This window comes from Pavona decussata, unplaced genomic scaffold (genome assembly GCF_977016875.1).
Source record: "Pavona decussata unplaced genomic scaffold, jaPavDecu1.1 SCAFFOLD_482, whole genome shotgun sequence".
Taxonomy (NCBI): Eukaryota; Metazoa; Cnidaria; class Anthozoa; order Scleractinia; family Agariciidae; genus Pavona; species Pavona decussata.
In genome coordinates, this window is record NW_028145816.1 from 84,922 (window position 1) to 107,692 (window position 22,771).

The 22,771-nt window shown below is 38.3% G+C and overlaps 1 protein-coding gene and 1 long non-coding RNA gene across 2 annotated transcripts in view; one reads left to right on the forward strand and one right to left on the reverse strand.

The window, feature by feature from the left end:
• LOC146450180 (uncharacterized) overlaps positions 1-8,621 on the reverse strand; it is an 83,621-nt gene extending 75,000 nt beyond the window's left edge. The window contains exons 1-2 of the mRNA XM_085100648.1: positions 8,523-8,621; positions 5,189-5,305 (exon numbers count right to left, since the gene is read on the reverse strand). Coding sequence (XP_084956774.1) covers positions 5,189-5,249 — 61 coding nt within the window. The 5' untranslated portion in view covers positions 5,250-5,305; positions 8,523-8,621. The remainder of the gene's footprint in view (positions 1-5,188; positions 5,306-8,522) is intronic.
• A 6,863-nt stretch (positions 8,622-15,484) lies between these two features.
• Positions 15,485-16,351, forward strand: LOC146450183 (uncharacterized). Its single transcript, XR_014860367.1, has 2 exons — positions 15,485-15,878; positions 16,196-16,351. It is a non-coding gene; the product is annotated as an uncharacterized LOC146450183 (long non-coding RNA).
• The last annotated feature ends 6,420 nt before the right edge of the window (positions 16,352-22,771 follow it).

The window sequence follows — 22,771 nt, forward strand, 5'->3', positions numbered from 1 at the left end:
TCTACGATTGTCTAAACGGGCTCGCGGACTTTAAATTCCTGTCCACCGGCTGAAAACAGCGCGATCTTAATTTTCACTAAATGCTTTGGTTCATTGTTGAACCACCACCTAGCCTTCTTTTCCTGTTACAACTGAAGCGACTCCTCACTAGTCGATGCCCGTGGTCCAGATTTCTTGAAACAAAGCCTTTGCTCGAAAGGTATATGGCGTCCAAAATCCCAATGGTTCGAAAAATGTGGTTATTCTTCTCAGGAAACTGCGCTTTATTAGTTCTTACATTTGTACACATCTCGAGGTGGATGCAATCGGAAGATGAACATGTTTTTGCTCTCTAGCCATAGTACTCCAAGTGTCTTAACAGAGGGCAGCTCCCCCATTATCTAGATCTACTCTCCGCTGCTGGTATCTCCCACAACAATTCTTCTGAATTAGACAGCCATTTACGTGCGTGAATAGCAGCATTCTTCCACAGCGTCGAAAGTATATTATACAAGTCTATGGCTGTCTTATCGTCTGGAACTGAATTCATGCTATCGTACATATATGTTGAGAGATGGTTAGAGATAATATTGCCAGAGATAGTATTGTCACAGTAACCAGTGGAAAATTTTATTGATACTTCTTCGCATGTTCTTGTACGACGAACTGTGGTTGAAGTTGCGACGAATTTATTCCGAACGCCACTCATTTAAAAATTCATATTCATCTGGTACCTTGGTTTGATCGAGCAATCTCCATAAAAGTCCATTATACCGGCTATCTTCTGGTTTAAGACTTGTGCGGAGATACATCTCTGCTATGCCACAGACTAACTCTATTAGTTGCCCGGGAACCGTATCAAACGCTGAAAAGCTCTCGCTGCAACCTAGGTCCCTGGTGTATGACATCGCTCAAGGAGATCCCCTCGCACTGGGATGCCGCGTCAGACACAATGCTCGTCGTCGTCGTTGCTTTGTCCGGCGGAAGGTATAAAGACTCAAGGGGCTTTTTCTTTTTTTTTGGGATCTTCCTTACGCAACCTTTCTTCTAGCTCTTTAAGAATTCGTTTCTCTGTACTTCTCAACCGTCTCAGGGCTGTCTCGTAGTTGTCTGGTCACACGGACTGGTCGTCTTTCCAAAGCAATCCGACTTCGAACCGCCTGCTCTCAAATTTGATTGATCGCTTAAGTCCTCGAGTGCGGTATTTCTCATTTGAAGTCTCAATGCTGTGACTAAGCACCTCCATCTCCAAGAACGTTTGGAGTTTGCAATTTAGTTGCTGCTCTTATCGTCAGCACGTATAAAATAAGTGTGAGCCAAACTTGTTCGATAGCCTCCCTGATGAGTTATATTTGCATCACCGATACAAGTCTATCGGAAGGTCGTTAGCCGTGCAACTGTTTTTACTGGCTTTCCTCCAACATCCCTCTCTGGTTGATACTCACGAAAACGTCGATGATTGGGCGTGCTCCAAGGTAAAGTAAAACCTTTAAGATACTCCCACTTCGTCGCGTATTTTGCCCAGTTGATTACTCCAATGTTCCCTGAAACGCGTTCTGCAGTGAAAGCTGCTATATTTACATACATCTTTCCATCTAAGCTTTCAAGATTTAGCTCGAGGATTGTTGTCTCGAGGCTGTCGGTGTGACCATTTAGAACTTTAGCAATTACTCCACGGTTCTACCCTTGAAGTTCTAATTAAACTGTTGATGTACGTCTTACCACTGGCGTCGTCCAGTAGCGCACTGACGACCACTCGTCTTGCGCCATTTTTGATTACTGCTGTTGCTTACCTCAGTGCGACATATTCACCTTTAGTTTCTTTCATGTGCATTGCTGTCGTGTGCGATCTCTCCGGTAAGACCTGTGTGGACTCCGCCTCCGTGGTATCTCTAACTGGAGCTACTCTAGTTTCATCACGATGGACGGTTTGGGGCTGACGATTGTAGCTCTCACTTATATTGCCCTTTCTTGCAATCTCCGGCCTCTCCTTTCTTTTCAATGTAAAACGCCCTGTTGTGCGTCCCTTCAAACCACAAAATCGTGACTGTGGGAACGATATTCCGTGATGGGCCTCTCCAAGGGATCTATAGCAAAAACGTTGTTGCGCTGTTTTCCGTCACCTGTTTTCAACGGCTATATCTTAAAACTCGTCTTACCAAATGGGGTGGTTGTTTCTCCAGACTCTGAATGTACGGCGGCTCTTGCTAGGCCACTGGTGTGGAGTACCTGCAAGTGATCTGGTCTGGCCAAGAAAACGTTTGATTTCTCCTCGGGTACTGGAATTGCTCCATATCCCTCGAAGCGTCTCAGGTGGTACTGTCTGGAAATCTGCTTTTTGTATAACCCATTCTTGTAATCTTTCTACGCACTGTCGTTCAGAAATCCATCAATGGTACTGTGCTAGTATTGACTCTGCCATCTTCCTCTGTTGCTAATCATATAGTGATCCATTGCCCAACTCCTCATGTCGGCCAGCCTCTTTAAGGTTGATAACTGCGATGTCTAGGATATCAGCGAACCTCTCTATATCTTAGGCGTTACCGATCGGATTGGCTTAAGATCCCCAAGTTCCTCCAAATAGAATGCGATCTGTCCTCTTCCTCCTCCATACTTTCTAATCGGCTCTTAGTAGCTTCGTAAGCAGAGGTTTAATGATCCAAATTCTCAATAACCCTTAACGCTTCGCCCGATAAGTACTGTCTGAGCTACTGTAGCTTGTGTTCGGGAGCTGCAGTTGCTGTGTCGATACGGGCTTGAAAAAAAAAAAATGGGCGCTGATGCTTTGCTTAGTGGACCCTCTGGCTGTGGTCGGTGCCTGACGGTGTTTTCCGAGTCTTCTCGTCGTCTAATTCTGCTTCTAGGCCGAGCTCCTCGCTGATCTTTGTCTCCAGAGCTGACTGATTTTCTTTGACGTTAACCGTGGCGATATCATTGGGATTCGAGTCTCCAGGTTTCCTCTTTCCGTTTCAATTGCTAGTACTTCACTGAGAAAAATAGCTTAGCTTCTAATCTCCCGGCGCGCTCTCGAGCCTTTCGCTCTTCGACTTGTAAGTCTTCAAATCTCTGAAAAGCACAATATTCGACACTAGATGATTCGTCTCGTCCACGTTCCTGTGATTCCGTTTCCACATTGTGAGCTTGGCTGAATTCTTTCTCAATTATTTTCATTTCTTGGGTTGATTTCTTGACGTTGGTGATGCCGTTTCTTTGTACGTATTTATCCGATAACAAGTCATGTCTGCCACCACGCGGTCTAAAAATTCATCCGGTCGCTCTCTTGCTTCACGCACTTGTCGAAGGCTTGGTAAATCCCATTAAGTAGTTGCAGGAGCTTGTGCCTAGCTTGAGTAAATGCTGCTTTGCTTCTCGATTTCGACTGTTTTAGAATCTCTCTGGAATTGTCCAGTACACAGCTGTACTTTTCGCCTCCTTTGTCGTTTTGCTCGTTCCTTCATCTATGTTTTTTTTTTCCTTCATCATGTTGATTCAGTTCTGTTATGAATCTTCGCTCAGCTACTAAATGTTTTCCAGATAACCGTACGATCCTTTTCACTTTTCATGCTTTATTACCACGATCCTTTGATTACAAGGTTTTTTTCCGATCCGCTATTAAGCTCTAACTTTTCACTATAATTACATGATCAAAATAACTGCGAACAATATAACGACAGTAATAACGACAGCAAAACTGTTTCGTTGTCTTTTCTTATAGTGTTCCACAAAGCTAGTTTCGAAAAGATTACGTAATCCTATTACGTTCCGAGTTTTGAGATGACAATAGGTAATTTTAGATCTTAACGTCGACGTCACTCACGGACTTTTCTGAAAATTTAAAAACTTTCTCGAAAATTCCTGAAGGCCTTTCCAGATTTTCTCTATGTCACTTGCTATTTTATGTTAATTTAGCGGCCTTGACATAGTTCTGTTTAATAGTTAAAGTCTTTGGAACACAAAGTTTTGCGTAGTTTCCTAATTTATCATCTCCATTTATAAATAATCAGTTTGCAAATGTTTTCGAAATGTATTGTTTCATTTAAGAATTATTGATTATTGATTATTTATTATTTATTTTTTATTTTTTACATATACAATTTGTTAGGCGCCTTTGATCATATACACAGGCTAATTTGCGCCATACAAATATTAATTATTTAATTATTAATTAATTATTAATTGAAGGCCGAAATCTTTTCAAAAATGTTTATTACCTACGCCACCGCGCGATCGGCTAAAAATGACGAGTTTTACGGGTTGTAATGAAATCAAAATTTTGCGACCTTCATAATTGTTTACTTCCTTTACCCGTATCTAGACCAGGGGAGGGGATGTTTGGAATCTGCTTGCGGTGACTTGGAACCTCAATAGCTTCATTTTTCTTAACATTTGAGCAAACGGCCAGGATATTCAGGACTTTTTCGGAAATTTATCTTGTAACAATTTTGATATCGTCCGTTACTGTTACTGTCCGTTAATTGTCATACCTTTCTAACTTAAAATATTTTGAGGGAGACGGAAAAAAGACCAGTCTAGAGGGGGTTTTGCCTTTGTAAAACTAGATCCTGAAGAAAATCTATGATTCCCAGTTTTTCATGACTACATAATAATTCAATCCACCGATAATAAATCTTGCAAAAACTTGACTTCGCGTTTGGTCAATAACCCTTATATATTTCCTTGTTGTTTTTAACAAAACAACTACAACCCTCGTACTTTTTGGATTATAAGATTATCATCAAAGGAGTGCAATAAAAGCATAACACCAAATCTTCCCAGACACAGCAATGTGATCAACCATTTGTCATCGATATAATGTCTTATCAATAATCATATTACATCACATCATACTACTTGACATCTTATGACACAAAGTCGTTTGCCGTTGAGGACTTAGCCAGTCTTTTAATTTATCGGATTGGCTTTGTCAAAACAATTATTAAGGGACACAACCCCCCTTGCGTGGTTTTTATCTTGTAAAGTTTCTTCGTTCGGTTATTTAGTGTGACAGTGTTGCTCAAAGGTCAGCTGCGGTCTTTCTTTCCTAGCTTTACCCATCCTTCTCTCCCTGGGTTTCATTTTTTTGTACTATCCGCAGTAGTTCAACAAATCTGCATATTCTCTGTGTTTACTAATTTACTTACAATAATTTAATGGTAATATCATGTATGCTCTAATTTTATCCCATGAGAAAAATCGGCTTGACACTTACCTCCTCTTATCCACAGTAAGGAAACGTGTAAAATAAGGGCTTTAAGAAACCATTCGTCCATCCTTGATAAACACTGATTATCACAACATTGGTATTACTTGGCAAAGAAAGGAAAACCTGCAAAGAAGAACAGGCAAATACCCTAAGAACGGTGCCTACTAATAAAAAAAAATGTATTTTTGTGCGGTTTATGACTATGCGGGGACAGTAGATCCTAGCAAGGGTTTTTGAAATCCAAAAATTGAATTGGGTGTAACCACGCAATTTTTAGAGATAATTAAGCAACAGTTATTCTAAAAGACAGTAAAATACAAGGTAATGTATGGCATTTTTATCCAATTTGGAGCTTTATTTTCCTGAAAAATGTATAGTTTCCCCATAGTTTTTTTTTGTAGACGGTTATATAAGTAAACTACAATTACAAGTAGCTGTCATTACTGCGATAAAGATCTTGCATCATTAATTAGACGGAAATATTAAATGAAATCGTGTTTTTTGGCAAAGAAAACATTTTGTTTCCTTTTCTAGTATCAGTGTCTAATATTAATACGAAATGTCTATTATAAAATTTCCAATATGTCAATGAGCAGATTCAAATCATTCTCCCTCGGCCTCCCTCTGATAAGATACTCTGATATTTTAATATTACACCTCGTGTTATGATAAGTCAATGACTAAATGTGTGGGAAATTATCCTCGCTTAACCTTTTTTCTTCTTGTTTTTCTGGTACTGAGCAGCCATGTATTCTATTTCGTCATCATTTAGTGTAGGGATCCCAAGAGATTGCACAATCCAATCCCAGAAATCAATGCGAAAAGAAGCAAAGGTAACATCCTTGTCATTGCGACTAAAAGTCCACTGGACTTTGCGATTACACGGTCACAATAGGCTGCAATCAGTCATGACCGAAGCACATGGCGGCAATGGCGGCACGAAAGTTGTCGACCAGTTGCTCATCGACATCTCCACTGGAGATTCTTCTGTCGTGGGCTCACAGAGTTCCGCACGGGACAACATACAAACTAAAGACAGCGGAAAATCCGTTTCTCGAAAGAAGTCAACAGGGATATTTTGTTTGTTACTAGAAATCCTCAATTCAGTATTTAAACTCGGCCGTCAATAGCTGATTTCAAAACGTACCTTTGCTAGAATAGACACCCTTTGTGTAGCTTCGAACAATCCAAAATACAGAATGTGTTTAACCCGTAGCTAACAGTTCGCTTATGGTTAAGACACCGGAACACTAATGCTTCTTTTACTTGCAAATTAAGGCTGCACCTGCATTTCACAGGTAACTCCTTTCACTTGCTCCAATTGGTTTGTTCGTTAATTCGCTCTAATTGCTTTCATATAGAGCCTTACAGTTTGCTTATGGTTAACACACAGAGACAGTCAGGCGTTTTTAACTGACAAATAATAATGGCTACAACTGCATCTTGCCACCAAGGAGTAGCGCGCTTCTGGAAACTCTTGCCAAATTTCAGACCAAAATTTTTCCTAACCTATTTCAGACACGACCTTCTTGTCGATTGCATACCGTCCAAATTCTCCAAATGATCATGCTAATCCGCTACAAACATACAAGAAGCTAAATTGGTTCAACGACCGATATGAATACGTCAAACATGTCAGCAGGACTTTGCTAGGGCCTTCAACTCCATTTTACTCGTGACAACTAAAATCAATTCCAGACCAGCCTCACCCTATTCAGCCAAATGTGGTCAGATTCTATGCTCTTCTTCAAACTAAGGAGGCTGCCGCGGTCAAAACCGCCCTTAAAGTTAAACAAGACTTATCCTTGTTAATCACCAATTTATAGAAGACGTTGCTATTTTTTGCGTCATGCATGGAAAGTTTTAATATCTTTTTTTTCCAACTCACCATGAGGGCTCGTTTTTCTAATACGTATTACGTATTAGCAGTTAATTTTAATACAAAAGCGCTGACTCGGAGATTTTAAGCTTAAAGGATTGTTAAACATGACGATTTCTGAGAGACGTTTCTTGCCATTATGGAATATTAAAAAAAAGCAATATTACGAAGGAAAGAAGCCAGTTGAGCTGGGGGGGGGGGGGGGGGGGGGAGCGGAGGACTTCAAAATTCGACTCTCCTACATAAGCTATAGGAGTGATTTTGCTATAAGTGTGTTTAGCCAAAGTGTATGGATATTTAGCTTTTTTGGTCTAGATGGCTTCAGGAATTGTCGTGTTTTGGACAACATTTCGTTCATTTGATCTCAATAACTCAGCGCTTTTACATTAAAATTCTTAATGCGTTCGTAATGAAAAAGGACCGCACGTGGCGAATTAAAAAGAAGATATTAAAACTTTCCATATATGGTGCAAAGGATAACAATGGCCACGTTAAATTTGTAATAAAAAGTAATACTCTTGTTAAATTTTATAGTGCCTTTTACCTCCAGTTGAAGAATTAGATTTTGATGCAGGTCGTCAAAATAGTTCAGTTGATTTTATTTTACATTTTTATTAAAGGTGTCTTTAAACCGTAAGCATGATGCTCTCTGAAAAGAAATAATTAGCATCGTTCTTTATTTGACACAAAATGTCCAACAATATTCCCTATATGTCAACAAGCAGATGCTAGGCAAATATATTCTCTCTCAAACTTGTTTTCCTTTTATAGTGCTATCTTTTTCCGTTAAAATCTCTAAACCATAAACGAGACAAGAATCTTAAAGGAAATCATTTTGCTCTTGGTAAAGAAAACAGTTTTTCCCTTTTCTGAATGTTAGTTTCAAATTTGGATACAAAATGTCAGTTAATATTCCCAATATGCCAATGATCAGCAGCAAGCTAAATTATTCACCCCAAACCTCGCTTTCTTTTTGTAGAAGGTTATACAAGTAAACTACAATTACAAGTAAATGTCTTTTTTTGCGATAAAGATCTTGCATCATTAATAAAACGGAAATCTTAAACGAAATCCAGTTTTTTTGAGAAAGAAAACATTTTTCCTTTTCTAGTATCAGTTTCTAGTTTGAATACGAAATGTCTATTATAATATTTCCAATATGTCAATGAGCAGATTCAAATCATTCTCCCCCGGCCTTTTTGTTTTCCTTTCCTTTAAGCATACTCTGATAAGATACTTTGATAATCACACCTCACCTCACACCTCGTGTTATGATATTCTCAATAAGTCAATAGCGAATTGAGTGGAAAATTATTCTCGCTGAACCTTTTTTCTTCTTGTTTTTTGGTACTGAACCGCCATGACCTTTACCGTACTACATACATTAACATTTCTCTTGTTACTGGAAACCCTTAACTCATTATTTAAACTCGGCCGTCAATAACTGATTTCAAAACGTACCTTTGCTAGGATGGACACCGTTTGTGTAGCTTCGAACAATCCAAAATACAGAATGTGTTTAACCCGTAGCTGACAGTTCGCTTATGGTTAAGACACCGGAACACTAATGCTTCTTTTACTTGCAAATTAAGGCTGCACCTGCATTTTGCATGTAACTCCTTTCACTTGCTGCAATTGGTTGCTTCGATAATTCGCCCTAATTGATTTGACATAGAGCCTTACAGTTTGCTTATGGTTAAGACACAGAGACAGTAACGCGTCTTTTACTGACAAATAATAATGACTACAACTGCGTCTTGCCACCGGGGGTATCGCGCTTCTTAAAACTCTTGCCTAATTTCAGATCAAATTTTTTTCCCTAAACTATTTTAGACACGACCATCCTGTCGATAGCATACCATCCAAATTCTCCAAATGATCATGTTAACCCGCTACAAACATACAAGAAGCCAAATTGGTTCAGCAACCGATATGAATATGTCGAACATGTGAGTAGGACTTCGCTAGGGCTTTCAACTCCACTTTACTCGTGACAACTATAACCAATTCCAGACCAGCCTCACTCTATTCAGCTAAAAGTGATCAAAATCTATGTTCTTCTTCAAACTAAGGAGGCTGCCGCGGTCAAAACCGCTCTTAAAGTTAAACAAGACTTATCCTTGTTAATCACAAATGTAAAGAAGACGTTCTTTTGTGCGTCATGCATGGAAAGTTTTGAATATCTTTTTTTTCCAATTCACCATGAGGGCTCGTTTTTCATTACGAACGTATTACGTATTAGCATTTAATTTTAATATAAAAGCGCTGACTCCGAGACATTTAGCTTAAAAGATTGTCAAACACAACGATTTCTGAGAGACGTTTCTTGCCATTATGAAAGATCAAAAAAGCAATATTATGAAGGAAGCTAGCCAGTTGATCTAGGGGGAGGGGTAGGACTTCAAAATTCGACTCTCCTACATAAGCTATAGGAGCGTTTTTGCTATAAGCGTGTTTAGCCAAATGGTATGAATATTTAGCTTTTTAGGTCTAGATGGCCTCAGGACTTGTCGTGGTTTGGACAACATTTCGGTCATTTGATCTCAATAACTCAGCTCTTGTATATTAAAATTCTTAATGCGTTCGTAATTAAAAAGGACGACACGTCGTGAATTAGAAAGAAGATATTAAAACTTTCCATGTATGGTACAAAGGATGACAATGGCCGCGTTAAATTTGTGATAAAAATTAATACTCTTATGAAATTTTATAGTTCCTTTTTCCTGCAGTTGAAGATACTTACACAAAGGCTAAGCTTTTTGTTCAAGTCGTCAAAATAGTTTTAACTATTTATTAATTTAAAAATTGACTTTATCCCACAATTTTATCAAAGGCGTATTCAAACCGTAAGCATGATTCTCTCTGAAAAGAAATAATTAGCATCGTTTTTAATTTGACAAAAAATGTCCAACAGTATTCCCTATATGTCATCGAGCACATGCTACGCAAATTATGTTCTCCCTCAAACTTGTTTTCCTTTTATAGTGCTCAGTCTTTTTCCATTAAAAACTCTACACCATAAATGATACGAGAATCTTAAACGAAATCATGTTGCTCGTTGAAAAAGAAAACAGTTTTTCCCTTTTCTGTATATCAGTTTCAAATTTGGATACAAAATGTCAGTTAATATTCACGATATGCCAATAATCAGCAGCAAGCTAAATTATTCACCTTAAACCTTGCTTTTCTTTAGTACCGAAGGTTATACAAGTAAACTACAATTGCAAGGGGCTGTCTTTTCTGCGATAAAAATCTTGCATCATTAATAAGACGGAAATCTTAAATGAAATCGTGTTTATTGGCAAAGACACATTTTTTCCTTTTCTAGTATCAGTTTCTAATTTGAATACGAAATGTCTATCATAATATTCCCAATATGTCAATGGTTTCAAGACCGTGGCGCTTCTTCCAAATACTACCATTTCCCAATTATGCAAATTAGTAGCCTCAACCTTTGTATGAACCTCACAAGAAAGTATGACTTGAAAAACGCTCTCCAAGATAAAGAAAAACACTGACATAGTTTCACAATACAGTACATTATAAAATATTTGAGATAGTACGCGCGCTCTCATTGGTCGATAGGTGTGTTAAGATGAGAGCAGGAAACCATTACCCGGAGCGTACAACTTCCTTATATTTGTGCAACGGCGTTTTCACAAGTAGTTTTATTTTTAGATACGCCTTTCCTGCGAAAATTACTGTTTTATGGTGACGTCTGCATCGAAACAAATCTGATTAGAAATAAAATGGCGGCGAAGCTACGATTTTTTTGGTACTTTATTCCGTTCTCCACTTGTCGTTTTCCATCATTTCAATCCACCCTTCCATCAGATGGCCTTCCCACAATACCATGCGTTTTATTTTCACTTTCAACATGTGAAGTTGCGGCCTACCTTTGCATAAGCTTATCTCTGAGTGCGAATATACGCGAGTCTCCCTTCGATATATCGCTCTGACGGTTTTCACAATGGTCAAATAGGCCTTAAATAGTATTGCAAAACAATGAAGAGGTCCGATCAGGACGTAGAAAATCCTTTTAAAACAAATGAACCCCGTTTAGAAGTTGAAGAGTCAGCTACGTGTTCGTCTCCGGCGGCCGAGGAAGGTCCGGAGGGTCACAACAATTCTTTAGTCGACAAGAGCGCTTCAGTAAAGAAAGCCTTACGACTAAGCCTAGAGCTCAGACAAGAACTAAAATTTCTGCAGGCGGCATCGAAAGAATCTTCATTGAAGAAAATTATGGAAGGAGATGAACGGCTGCGGGAATGGAGTCAAGTTGTAAGCAGTGCGGGTTATTTTTGCGAGGTGCGATCTCTCGTGTCAGATTTGTCCCCCTTCCCTGAATCTCTTGTGGAACAAGGACCCGCGACAAATGAACTGATGTTGGCTCTTTTCATTACCACTCGAAGACCCTTATGTTCGATTCCAGTACTGGCTCAGGCTGTTCGCCTTATAATTTTTCCAGACGGCGAGTGGCGACTGGATAGTCCGATTTACGCCGGAACACAGCCGGTGAAATCACAAGTGGAACATTCAGATTGCCAGAATGTTTTGCATCGTTTTGCAAAAACAAACACTAAACATTTGTCAGAAGAAATCTCTGGAGCATCTTAGAGACTCGCATTACAGTTGCCGACTGTCTTTGCTTTTAATATCTACCGGATGCGAGCTTACCCACAAAACAATGGAGATAAAACATAATACTTGTCGTTCAGTCAGGAGGCAACGGAGCTGAAAAGAAAAACTGCAAGAGGCCAAACCTCTCGAAAGCGAGAGACAACAATGATCAACTTTGTAAAGACGTGGAGCTATTAGACTCTCATATACGTGATAAACGAACACCCTGCAATCTCGATGTAGATAAATAGCACGAGCATGAAATCACGAGCAACGAATTCCACGGATCCTATGTCTTCAGAGATGACATATGTTTAGCGCTGTCTCCTAAAGATGCGGATTTATTGGACTCATATACGTGATAAACGAACATCCTGCAATCTCACTGCAGATAAGCATGAAATCACAAGTTACGAAATCCACGGATCCCATGTCGTCATAGCATTTATTAATGCGCTGTCTGATATCTTGCAGTTTAAAGTCCGAGCCGGTAACTCTAAAAAAATGCGACAGAGCTAGCATACCCAATGGCATATGAAAAACTTCTCCTTATGGCTCAGAAAACCTCCATTCAGTATATTTGAGTTTTTCCCTTTATGATCAAGAAAAACGTCATCACTAAGCAGATTTAAGGTACCGTTGAAGGCTTTGTTATAGTCGCGTTGACCCGTCAACATGTGGACGAGTCATTCTAGTTACGTAATAACAGTCTCTTACACAATCGCTTGTGATTGGTTACCCAAAACTAATTCGCGGGAAAGGCTTGTTTAAAAATAACTCTACTTGTGAAAACGCCGTTTCACAGACTCGGCATGAAAGTTGTACGCTCCGGGTAATGGGCTCCTGATGAGAGTATGTAAATACGGTTGTGATGTCACGTTTTCTGTGTCTCCCGGCACAATTTGAAAACATTTCAAAGCTTTCGCAAGACTCGCAAAGTAATTTTAAGTACAACTGTTAAGGAAATGGAGAAAAGTTCCCAAAATTTTGATCGGGTTTGCCTATCTCCTTTCTCCTGATCCCGAGGGAAAAAAGCAAAGGGAAGAAGAACCACAGCGCTTTGCCTGCCTCGCTAGACAACCTCGTCGAGAGAGCTCATTTGAAGACGACAAAATATGCAACAAATACGCAGTAAACGTGTTTCAAGGTAATTTTTGCATCGGAGTACCACAATTTAATTCTCCAAAAGACATTCTGTTTTCAAAAAATGTACACAAAAAAGAACACAAAACTTTATGCTACAGACTATAAATGTTTCAAATCAAACTTTGTACGGCCGATTGCCGTGTTTTGGCTGTCAAATTTGTATAAAATGTATTTTCTCCGAGACTTTTTCAGCGTAATAATCTACTGTTACGATTACTATTACCAGCATCAACTTCACAGTCTGGATCCGCTGCTTGTGCTATGATTCCTAAACAGCAAAACTTCACAAGGCACGATGAAACGATTCGACTTCTCAGCCATCTCAGGCTGCCACATCGGACTAGTTCACGTAACTTTCAAGAGCGATCATGCACAGTGACATTAATTTTAAGCTTCAATAAACTCCTCATCTTGAAGTTCTTTCCTTACATAATCGCATATTTTGAACATTTCTTCTAGCTTTCACCAAAAGTTCGGTATTTTTCTGAAAGATTTACGAGAATTCAAAGCTGAAATCGCCGTCATCCACACGGGGCTCGCTGATGCTTGCCACAAATTTCAACTTGATAACGCAAATTTTGATTGGTTCATGTGTTGTCATATGCGCGTTTTCATTGGCTGGTAGCAAATATGATTGTCCAGGGCATGTACTGTGAACATCTATTTCAATCAAGAAATAAATAAATAAAATTTCCCTTCATTTGTCGAATCATTTTTTTTAGAAATATTTTACAAAAGCAATAGGACTTTCTTTCCCATGTTTACATAGCCTCATCTAAACACTCGGGGAGTTGGCAGAATTCTCGAAAGTTATGCAAACCCTCGACTGCGTCTTGGGTTTGCATATCTGTCTCGAATTCTCCCAACCCCCTCGTGTTTAGATGAGGCTATGTAAACACGGAAAAAGTCCTCCATTGCTTAACTGTAATTTTATGTTGGTACTCACGTAAATAGCTTTATGACTCCTCTCTGAGACTGTAAGGAATATTAGATCAGATGGAATCTGATTGCCACAAGCCGAGGTTGTTCACTTGAGCGCTTCAAAAAACCTTAATAGCATAATACAAACTCGCTTCGCTTTGAGAAGAAAAAAATTGGCCATTGTTCATAGCCGCTTTTTATTTGAAAGTGCCAAGCTTAAGATAATAACTGACAAACGATGAGGAAACAATAATGAATTCAAAGCTCTACCAAAAATGTTTGTTTCGCTTTGAGATTCGGTTCCAAGGTAGATTTGAACCTAAGCCCTCATCCCCGGAGGGCATGTAGCATAATACTGCGCCACGCATGCTTCTCTACCTTCACAGTAAATTATTTTTGTATTTAATGATTGTTTCTGGTGCCCGACTATCTGCACCCGTGGCGCAACGATTTTAACAGCTAAATGACTTTGGACCGCAAGACAAGAATACACAAATAAACAAGGAGCACCCTCAGGCGATTATCCATCGTATTTTCTCCTTTCATTCCGCGCAAAATCCCTGTTTCAACACCAACCTTTAGGTAAAATAGAAAAGGGTTTTGTAGCGCCAAACTAGCCAAAGTTAGTATTTTGTTTTAAATGACAGTTCGATTATGCTTAAGACACAGTGACAGTCAGGCGTCTTTTACTGACAATTAATAATGGCTACACTTACAACTTGCCACAGCTCAGGGGGTAGTGCGTCTCTTGAAACTCTTGCCTAATTTCAGACCAAAATATTTGATTTTTCCTAACCTGTTTCAGACACGACCTTCTTGTCGATTGCATACCATCCAAATTCTCCTAATGATTATGTTAACCCGCTACAAACATACATGAAGCTTTATTGGTTCAAAGAACAATAATATATATATTTAGCCAAGCCTAAAAGCGGAGCTCCAATTTTTTTGCTAGCATTTATAGAAATCTGCTTATCGTATGGACGTAGTTCCTCATCCTTTCTAAAGCTATATATATATTTTAATGCATATGCAGCAAACTCCCCATCAACAATGTAATACCAGGAGCCCATGATCATCGGCTCCTGATTTGTTGTAACAGAGGGCATTTTTTCTTAATTTTCCTTTCACCGAGCAAGGGTTGGTGATTGGTTGATCTTTGCGCTAATGTACTCCAATCTCGTCCTCAGAGCCCACGCGCGTTTTTGAATGGGAATGAGATTCCTAGGAAAATCCTTAAATAACAAGTACTGGAACCAGGTTTGTGAGCCCGCGAGAATAGGCACCCCCACCAAACCCACGTTTTCGCGAAAAGCACTGGGCTCTGAAATCTGGTTCCAGTCCTTGTTATCTATAGCTAGTCTCCTTCGCAGCCGTTATTAGGGTCGTCACGCAACGATCCTCCCCACGGAGCGTAGCGTGACGACACTGGCTGCGAAGGAGACTATGTTATTTAAGGTCTCTCTCCTCCGCAGAGGCTTCTTAGAAAGCCTGGGGAGAGGGAAATTAAACGAGTAGAGCCTGGAGGAGAGAAATATTTCCCCCGTTTTCCTTCCTTTCCCCTCCTTTTTTCTACGTTTCTCCACTGATGGAGCCTCTGTGGAGAAGGAGAGAGATTTAAGGTTTTCCGATTCCTGATCCTAGACTCCTAGTACCCAGATCCATCATTTAAAAAAAATGGCGGCAATCTCGTTCTCCGAGCCCGCATTTCCCTTATCCAGCGAAATGGGCGCTGGTATGGTAGGTACTTCATATATGACAATTATTAATAATTACCATATATGAAGTACCTACCTGAGAAGAGCGAAGAGGCGAATTTTAGTTGTGTTTGCTTCGTTCTAGAGATTTGGATAAAACAGGATAAAAAAAGCAGTGTTCAGATATCTTCCTGTATTAGGATGATGGATAAAAAAAGAAAGGATCTTTTTAATTTTTGCATAAGTTTTCAGGTTTGGAAGCGATCGAATTTTTCCTACGCCTCGTGTTATTTTTCCTGCGCGACTGTGTGGAAATGTTCCCTTTAACAGCAGATTTGAAGGAAAACTTTTAGTGTGATAAATGTCAAAACTAGAAGGAATTTTGTTGTGTCGGTGGAAGGTGAAAGGTCCGACAGGTCTGTCAATTAAGGAGGTAAGATAACTTCAAATATTTATGTATGCATACACACCTTTAAACTGTTTGTAGTGTTTTTTTCTGACGAGGGAGCAATTTCTTAAAAGCAATCTTTAACCAAGATAATATTAAAATTGCAAGCTAATACGGACAATAGTAGGCCAGTGTTGTTATATCAATTCATGTGGTCTACTAATACTAGGAGATCATCGCAAACTAGTACACCGTGGAACAATTGAAAAACGAGTCATTATAAGTTATAGGGATTTACAAAATATTTAAAATTTCATCTTTTAGTTTTTCTAGTCAAATTGAGTGATTTTTTTTATGTTTAGGTTCTGTTTGAGGGAGATGCACATTGGAGATGTTTGCTTACAGGAGAGATATTTCTTCAAGTCAAATTAGCTTTGTGCCATTTTTATATTTTCTAACTGCACTTGTAGCTCATTAATTCAATAAATAAGATTGAAAAGCTCATTTTTAAAAATTTATTCCTAGGTTGATAGCTATTCTTGTACACTTAAAGTTGTTTATTTTGGTTTTTGGATAAACTCAAACTAAGTGCTCAGTTCCATGCAACTGATATTGATTTACAAGAGAGTCAAGATGTTTTTCTTGCTCTTAACTTAATCTAAGAATGCAGTATATAATTTTTCCCATTTGTTTCGGTAGGGATAGGAAAACATGAACCTTTCATAACTTCCTGTCAATCACATCAGTTCCTTTGTTTTGAGAGTGTAAAGTGGTACTGTTTTGTTCAGAGAAACCATTGCAGTAATTAGCTGCCTCTTATTCTTGATATTGTAAAGTCAAAACAACAATTACTTGTGAATGCCTTTTGCTACTTAGTATATATGGAAACTAGTAATTATCAAAACTGGATCAGAGAGTACATTTGATGACCTTGATCCCAGCGTAGGTTCTCTCCTTTGCCAATTTGGTGATCATCATCATCATCATCAATCTTTATTTACCCTCGGATTGTAGAGTAGCTTAATGCAGCTAATATCTCCGAGCATTTTCCCACCCAACCATGATAATATACGCACAAAGACCAGACCACAACACCGGGAACTACGTCCCCTACTCTTTGCGAACAGTGAGTGGGCTCTTTAACGTCCCACAGAGTTATTTACAAACAAGGATTGTGAGATGGGGCCTACGGTTTATCGTCCTTATCCGAGAAGACTAGAAAGTTTAACCATTTGCAGATGTCAGAGCAAAGGCAGCACTTTCTCCTCAGTTATTTAAAGACCCTGAGTGGTGGTCCGGCTGGGGTGATGATGTCATCTGCCCCTGCAAAAATTTATCTACTGGGGGTGCCAGATATACTTCTCAATATCCTTTCATTCATGCAATCAACTTTGGTTCTCCCATACAATCTCAACTCCAATCTGTGAAAGGAGTGCGTTCTTTCTATGTTGAATGCAATAAATGTCATAAGTCTAATTATTCAACGGAAAAAAAAATTCAGTCCCTAGTCATTTGTACCTGGTTTTAAATTAAGTTAGTAAATTGTTTGACATAGAATCAATTAACAATTGTGTACAAATCCTCAACTGTCCCTGTCAAAATCTTTACCAAAAAAAATCCATCAGGCAGTTATGGGAGCCGGTTATCCCCAGCAGTTTTTCTACACTTTGCTACATGAGAGTTAACTTGGAGTAAAGTTGGATATAACACAACAATTAAGGGATAATGAAATTTTGTGCTGTGCAGTACTGACTATACAACTGAGAAATCAGAAAATTATCCTTGGAGTGTAAATTTCTGTTTGGGAAGGAAACCACTTAAATTTTGCATTACCCTAGTGAAGAGATTAATTTTGGTCCATCAGTGATCAACAAAATCCTGGGGTCATAGGTTTTAATCCTGCCAAGGTCAAAGAGTTTTTCTTTACCTTTCATGGACCACATTTCCTAACTGAGGTGGTACTGAAAAGAAAACTAAGCAGTTTCCTTCCACCACAAAAATTTACACTGCAGGTTTTATTTATCTGGTTTCTCAATTAAGGAACAGGCCTTGCTCCAACTCATTAACCTTTCTGTCCTTACAAGGAAAATCCCAATTTAAGAAGTCATTAGACTGCTAAACACTACACTCCTGCAGCCTCATCACTCCAGTTTATGGATAGCACCTCATCTGAGAAGTCCCATTCATTTTTACACAGCAAAATACCAACCATGTATCATTAATTTTAATAAGCATTTTCTAAAAAATATTCCTTACTTTAATTTTCATCATCCTGTTTTTCCGAGAGAAAAAAATAGAAGGAACAAGAGTGCCTAAAGAGAGTTGATGTATAGCAATAGTCCTCTTCTGAATTCACAAAATGATGTACAACATTATACTTTGCTTGAAATATTTCAAATTAAAAGCATTTTATCACTTTTTTCTCCAAAACAATCAGTGGATTAAACTATTTCTATATAAATAAAGATTTTACATAAACACTGTACAGAATGGAAAAGGAAAATAATATTATTTAGTGTTTTTCCTTATGTTACTGAAAAAGTTATACCAGACTATGTGATAAGGTGTACAAAACTGTAGCACTGGTTACTGATGTCACAAAACCCATGAAAAGTAACAGTTATTATTGGATAATCAAAACAAAGTAAAAGAAAACAATTTACTTGGCATATTAACATTTTCATAATAATGTAATGTGGCAATCACTGCAGTGGAAGTACCAATTTTTTTTTAACTTCCTAGGGAAAATAAATTTTGTTCAAAAAATAGGAGGCAAAAAACTGCCTGAAGCAAATCCAAGAGAATTAACAACTATCTGTTCAAAGAATTGGGAGTGCTGAAAAACATTTATTTAATAGTTCAAATAACTGAGATTGCACTGTAAAAATAAATAACTGTACATATTTCATAATTCATTACCCACTACCAAGTTTTAAATTTTTCTTTCAATTAAAAGAGATGGCTGATAAGACGTTTCACCTTTTGTCTGTTAAATCACAGTTATCAAAAGGGTCTGGTTGCATTAAACATGGCCTGAATATCAGTCTCTAATCTCTCTAAATGATTGGTGAGAGATGGGAAACAGCTGATATTCAGGCTTTGTAAAAAATATATATATAACTAAAGGTAAGGCGAGATTTTGTCTTACATGTACAGTGCAACAAACTCAACCGGGGCCACCGATAAGACTGACTCTTTGAAATTTAAAGAAATGCTCTCGTTTTTGATTGGTTTACCAACTACCAAAGCCAGACTCCTTTGTTGTGAACGTGACCTGTGATTGGCTGATCAATGTTGGGTGGCCCCAGTTGAGTTCGTTGCACTGTAAAGTATACAGGGAATGCCCCTTGTTCAGCATATTTCTGTAGCCTCTATCAATTCAATAGTTATAAGAATGATTGAGTGACAGTGCTGACTGTTGCTTATAAACACAGCTATTGTAGGCCCAGACATCCAGTGGCCAATCTCTGTTGTACACAACATGCTAGAGCAATAGCCCTACATCAGGCCAACTAATTAAAATCTTCACTGCTGAAGAAAAATTTTATATGCTCAGCGAGTGCCCATTCAATTTGGCTCCTGCCATCACATCAACATTTACCAAAAGGTAAAAAATTTAATACACAACTGGATCTATCCCTCGATGGGAAAAGTGCACAGTCAGAAGCTTTCACACAAGAATGGATAATTTACAAGTTTATGAATTGCCTCAACAAGAACTTCCATTAACAAAGTGATTCATGAGCCATACTGTGTTTTCATCACATCTGTCATGATCTGTGATGATAAATAAAAAGCTTACAACTGTGCATCAATTATTTTTTGCTACAGCTATTAAAACACAAGATCTAAACCCACTAGTAAAGGTTACACCCTCTGTGCATGGCTTTTGTGCCCAGGCAGTGGCAAATCTTAAAACACTCCTGAGTTAAGGTTCATAATTTATGCAGATGGTGCCTATGATGATTTTTAAATTTTTCCCTACACAGCATGAAAAAAGAAATTTACTTCTAGTTAAAGCTAGCAGAAAGCTGCTGTAAATTCACCTTTAAGCAGCTTTATGCCGTCTTTACTTTTTTTTTTCACGTTTTGGATAATGCTATTGTTTGATGAGGTCAGGTTCTGAGATGCTGAATTGTCCAGAATTTGCAAGTCTGATTACCGCATCAGGATTCATCAAGCACACGAAAGCAGTGGCTGGGGGAAAGCTGGCTGGAAAGGACTTATCCTGCAGTTCAGTGGCTGAGATGCCATTTCTGATGGCAGTTCTAGATCTATAAAATGGAATGTTTTCAGATTTCATGACAAATCAGACAAAGAAATTTAGAAGACGACTGTGACTAGCTCACTATGAAATTACGAAGATAAAGAATGGAAAGAAATGAACAAAGTTATCAAGGTCTAAGCACTTTTCTTTTCTGTTTAGGGCTAAGCAGTGATTATACAGACGGTTAGCTTTAATTTGTTGTTATGGCAGCCACTGCATTAAAGGACTTCCATAGATTCAACGTTCGGTATTCTGCAAAATACCCCTGACGCTTGAAAATTAAACCTTAACTCTACTCGGCCTCATGCAAATAAAAATACTATCTGCTATACAACAAGGTACATAAAGGTAATAAGGTATCCTCTTGAAACCCAAAAACCCATTTCAGCAGAACTGACATTCTAAGCTAGATGGATGTGAGTGGGGGGTACAAAAAAAATATCAAAACATTATGTAAACTGTAGGTAAATATTCAGGACGGGATTGGCTATTTATCGAGTTTTGATAGTTTTCTTCACGTTCAAAGTATTTTTGTTGTTGTTATTATTCTTTTTAGTTTTAAAGATGATCGAGGCGAACTGTCACTGTCTGGCAAATGTTGTTTATCAACAAAAACCTAAGAGAAAAAGGCTACAATAACCATGAAACAGACTTAAAATATACATGTATCCTGGAGTAATAAATGGAAAAAAAAAACTGTGATAATTCATAACAATCAGAACAGAGATAAACTAAACGACGATCTTCAAAAATTTGTACAAACAAGCGAACAAATTTTGCGTACGCTTGATGTTATGATGAAAATGAGGTCACACTATTGACTAATTTTACATTCGCTTTCAACGTTTTTTGAAAAGAAATATCCCAGTATTTGTGTTTGTTCTCTGCGAAGATTGTCAGAAATAAATGCAAAAATTAGAAATATATGCGAGAAAAACTTGTCAGTACTTAGCTTATCCTAGCTAAGTGGATAAAAAAGTGTTACCGGACGTCTGTTTCACTGACTAAAAATTATACCTGAGAACCAAATTTTCTTACATGAAGCAAAAAGGAATGAGATTAGAAAATAAACCTCCAAGGGAAATAACGAACATGGACCGAAAAAATGAGCTCGAGAGACTTTTCTGAAGTTAGCAGTAGCTTAAGTTAAACAAGTTGCAGTGTAAACACTGCAAAAAAATATCTTGCAAAAGTCAGCAAAGTTTTGTCAACAAAATCAAATATAAGACTTAAGCTTAAATATACTCGCCTCTTTGGAAATAACCAGTCCTTTTATTCCATTGCTGATTTTTTCGTTCGTTTTACAACGCTAAGTAAGCAAAAAGTTTCACTTCAAGAGGAAAAATCCAACGTTTCTTCGCGGATCGATGAGAGTAAAATGATTTCTGTTTCAGATCCGCTGTTTATGATATGTGCCGCCTCTAAAAGAGTCTTTTTCCGCCGCTATTCGCCTTGCTCTTTTTCCCGCTGTTGGAAGGCAAAATTGGACCAGATTAGAAAATAAAATGCCAAGGGATCGAAATAATGAACAGGAACCGAAAAAAATGAGCTCAAAGGACTACTCTGAACTTAGCACGCAAGAAGTCAATTTATTGCAAAACAGCCGAAAACCAGCAAAGTTTTGTCTACAAAATCACATGAATATACATGTACTTGCCTCTTCTGAGAATAACTAGTCCTTTTATTCCATTGCTGATTTTTTCGTTCTTTTTACAGCGTTAAGTGAGCGAAACGTTTCACTTCAAGAGGAAAAATCCAACGTCTCGTTGCGCCGGGGCAATTTTTTTTTTACGCCAACTTCAAGATGGCGGACAGTTACCGTGACAGACTGGTAACTAGCAAGTCAAGTAGAGTAACACAACATTACTTCCGGTAAATTCGCGATCGCTTTCGCATGTTTCCACGGCTTCTCAAGACGTTGTTTTTACCTGTTTTTACACTGAGAAACCAGACATCATTAGCGAAATGTAACTTTAATGAGCTGAGATCAATTAAAGTGCGGATAACCTTGTGAAGAATATTTCTCAAATCGCCTCCGAACATTTTTATAGTATGTAGTGTATCGAGCCCCTTTCTACGGCTAACCCAACCTCTACTACCTTTAAAAAATATGTCTCGTACTTTTATAGTGTCACCATTCCTTGAGTACAGTTCAAAGCTCAGAAGACATTTTTCTGGTGGGCGTAAAACGAAATCGATTTTCATTTTACGCCCACTTTTTGGGCCCGCGGAAACTAACGAAGAAACTGGGCATGAAAAAAGTGCGATCGTTCGTTGGGAAGCTGGTAACTAAGAGATATGTAAGTTTTGGCGGCAAAATTGTTTTCATTTCGCGGTAATTTGTCACACTCGTGGAAAATTCGTCTATTTCTCTGTTTACACTAGTTTTCTGTGCGATCGATTGGACATGGCGTTATCAGTTGACAAGTGAGTGTCAGTAAAGCTGTACCTTATACAGCTAGACATAAAACATGATTAAACCAATACTTTATAGAGTAATGATACACTTCCACTTAAGGCTGATGGTCTGTTTTTAGTGGTGCCTCTCACTTCCATGAAGAAATTGGAGAGCTAACCAGTACAGGTTTGTATACATGCAATTATTAAAATAATACAAAAATAACAAATAATGATAAAAAAATAATAACAATAAATGAATAAATTAATGCCA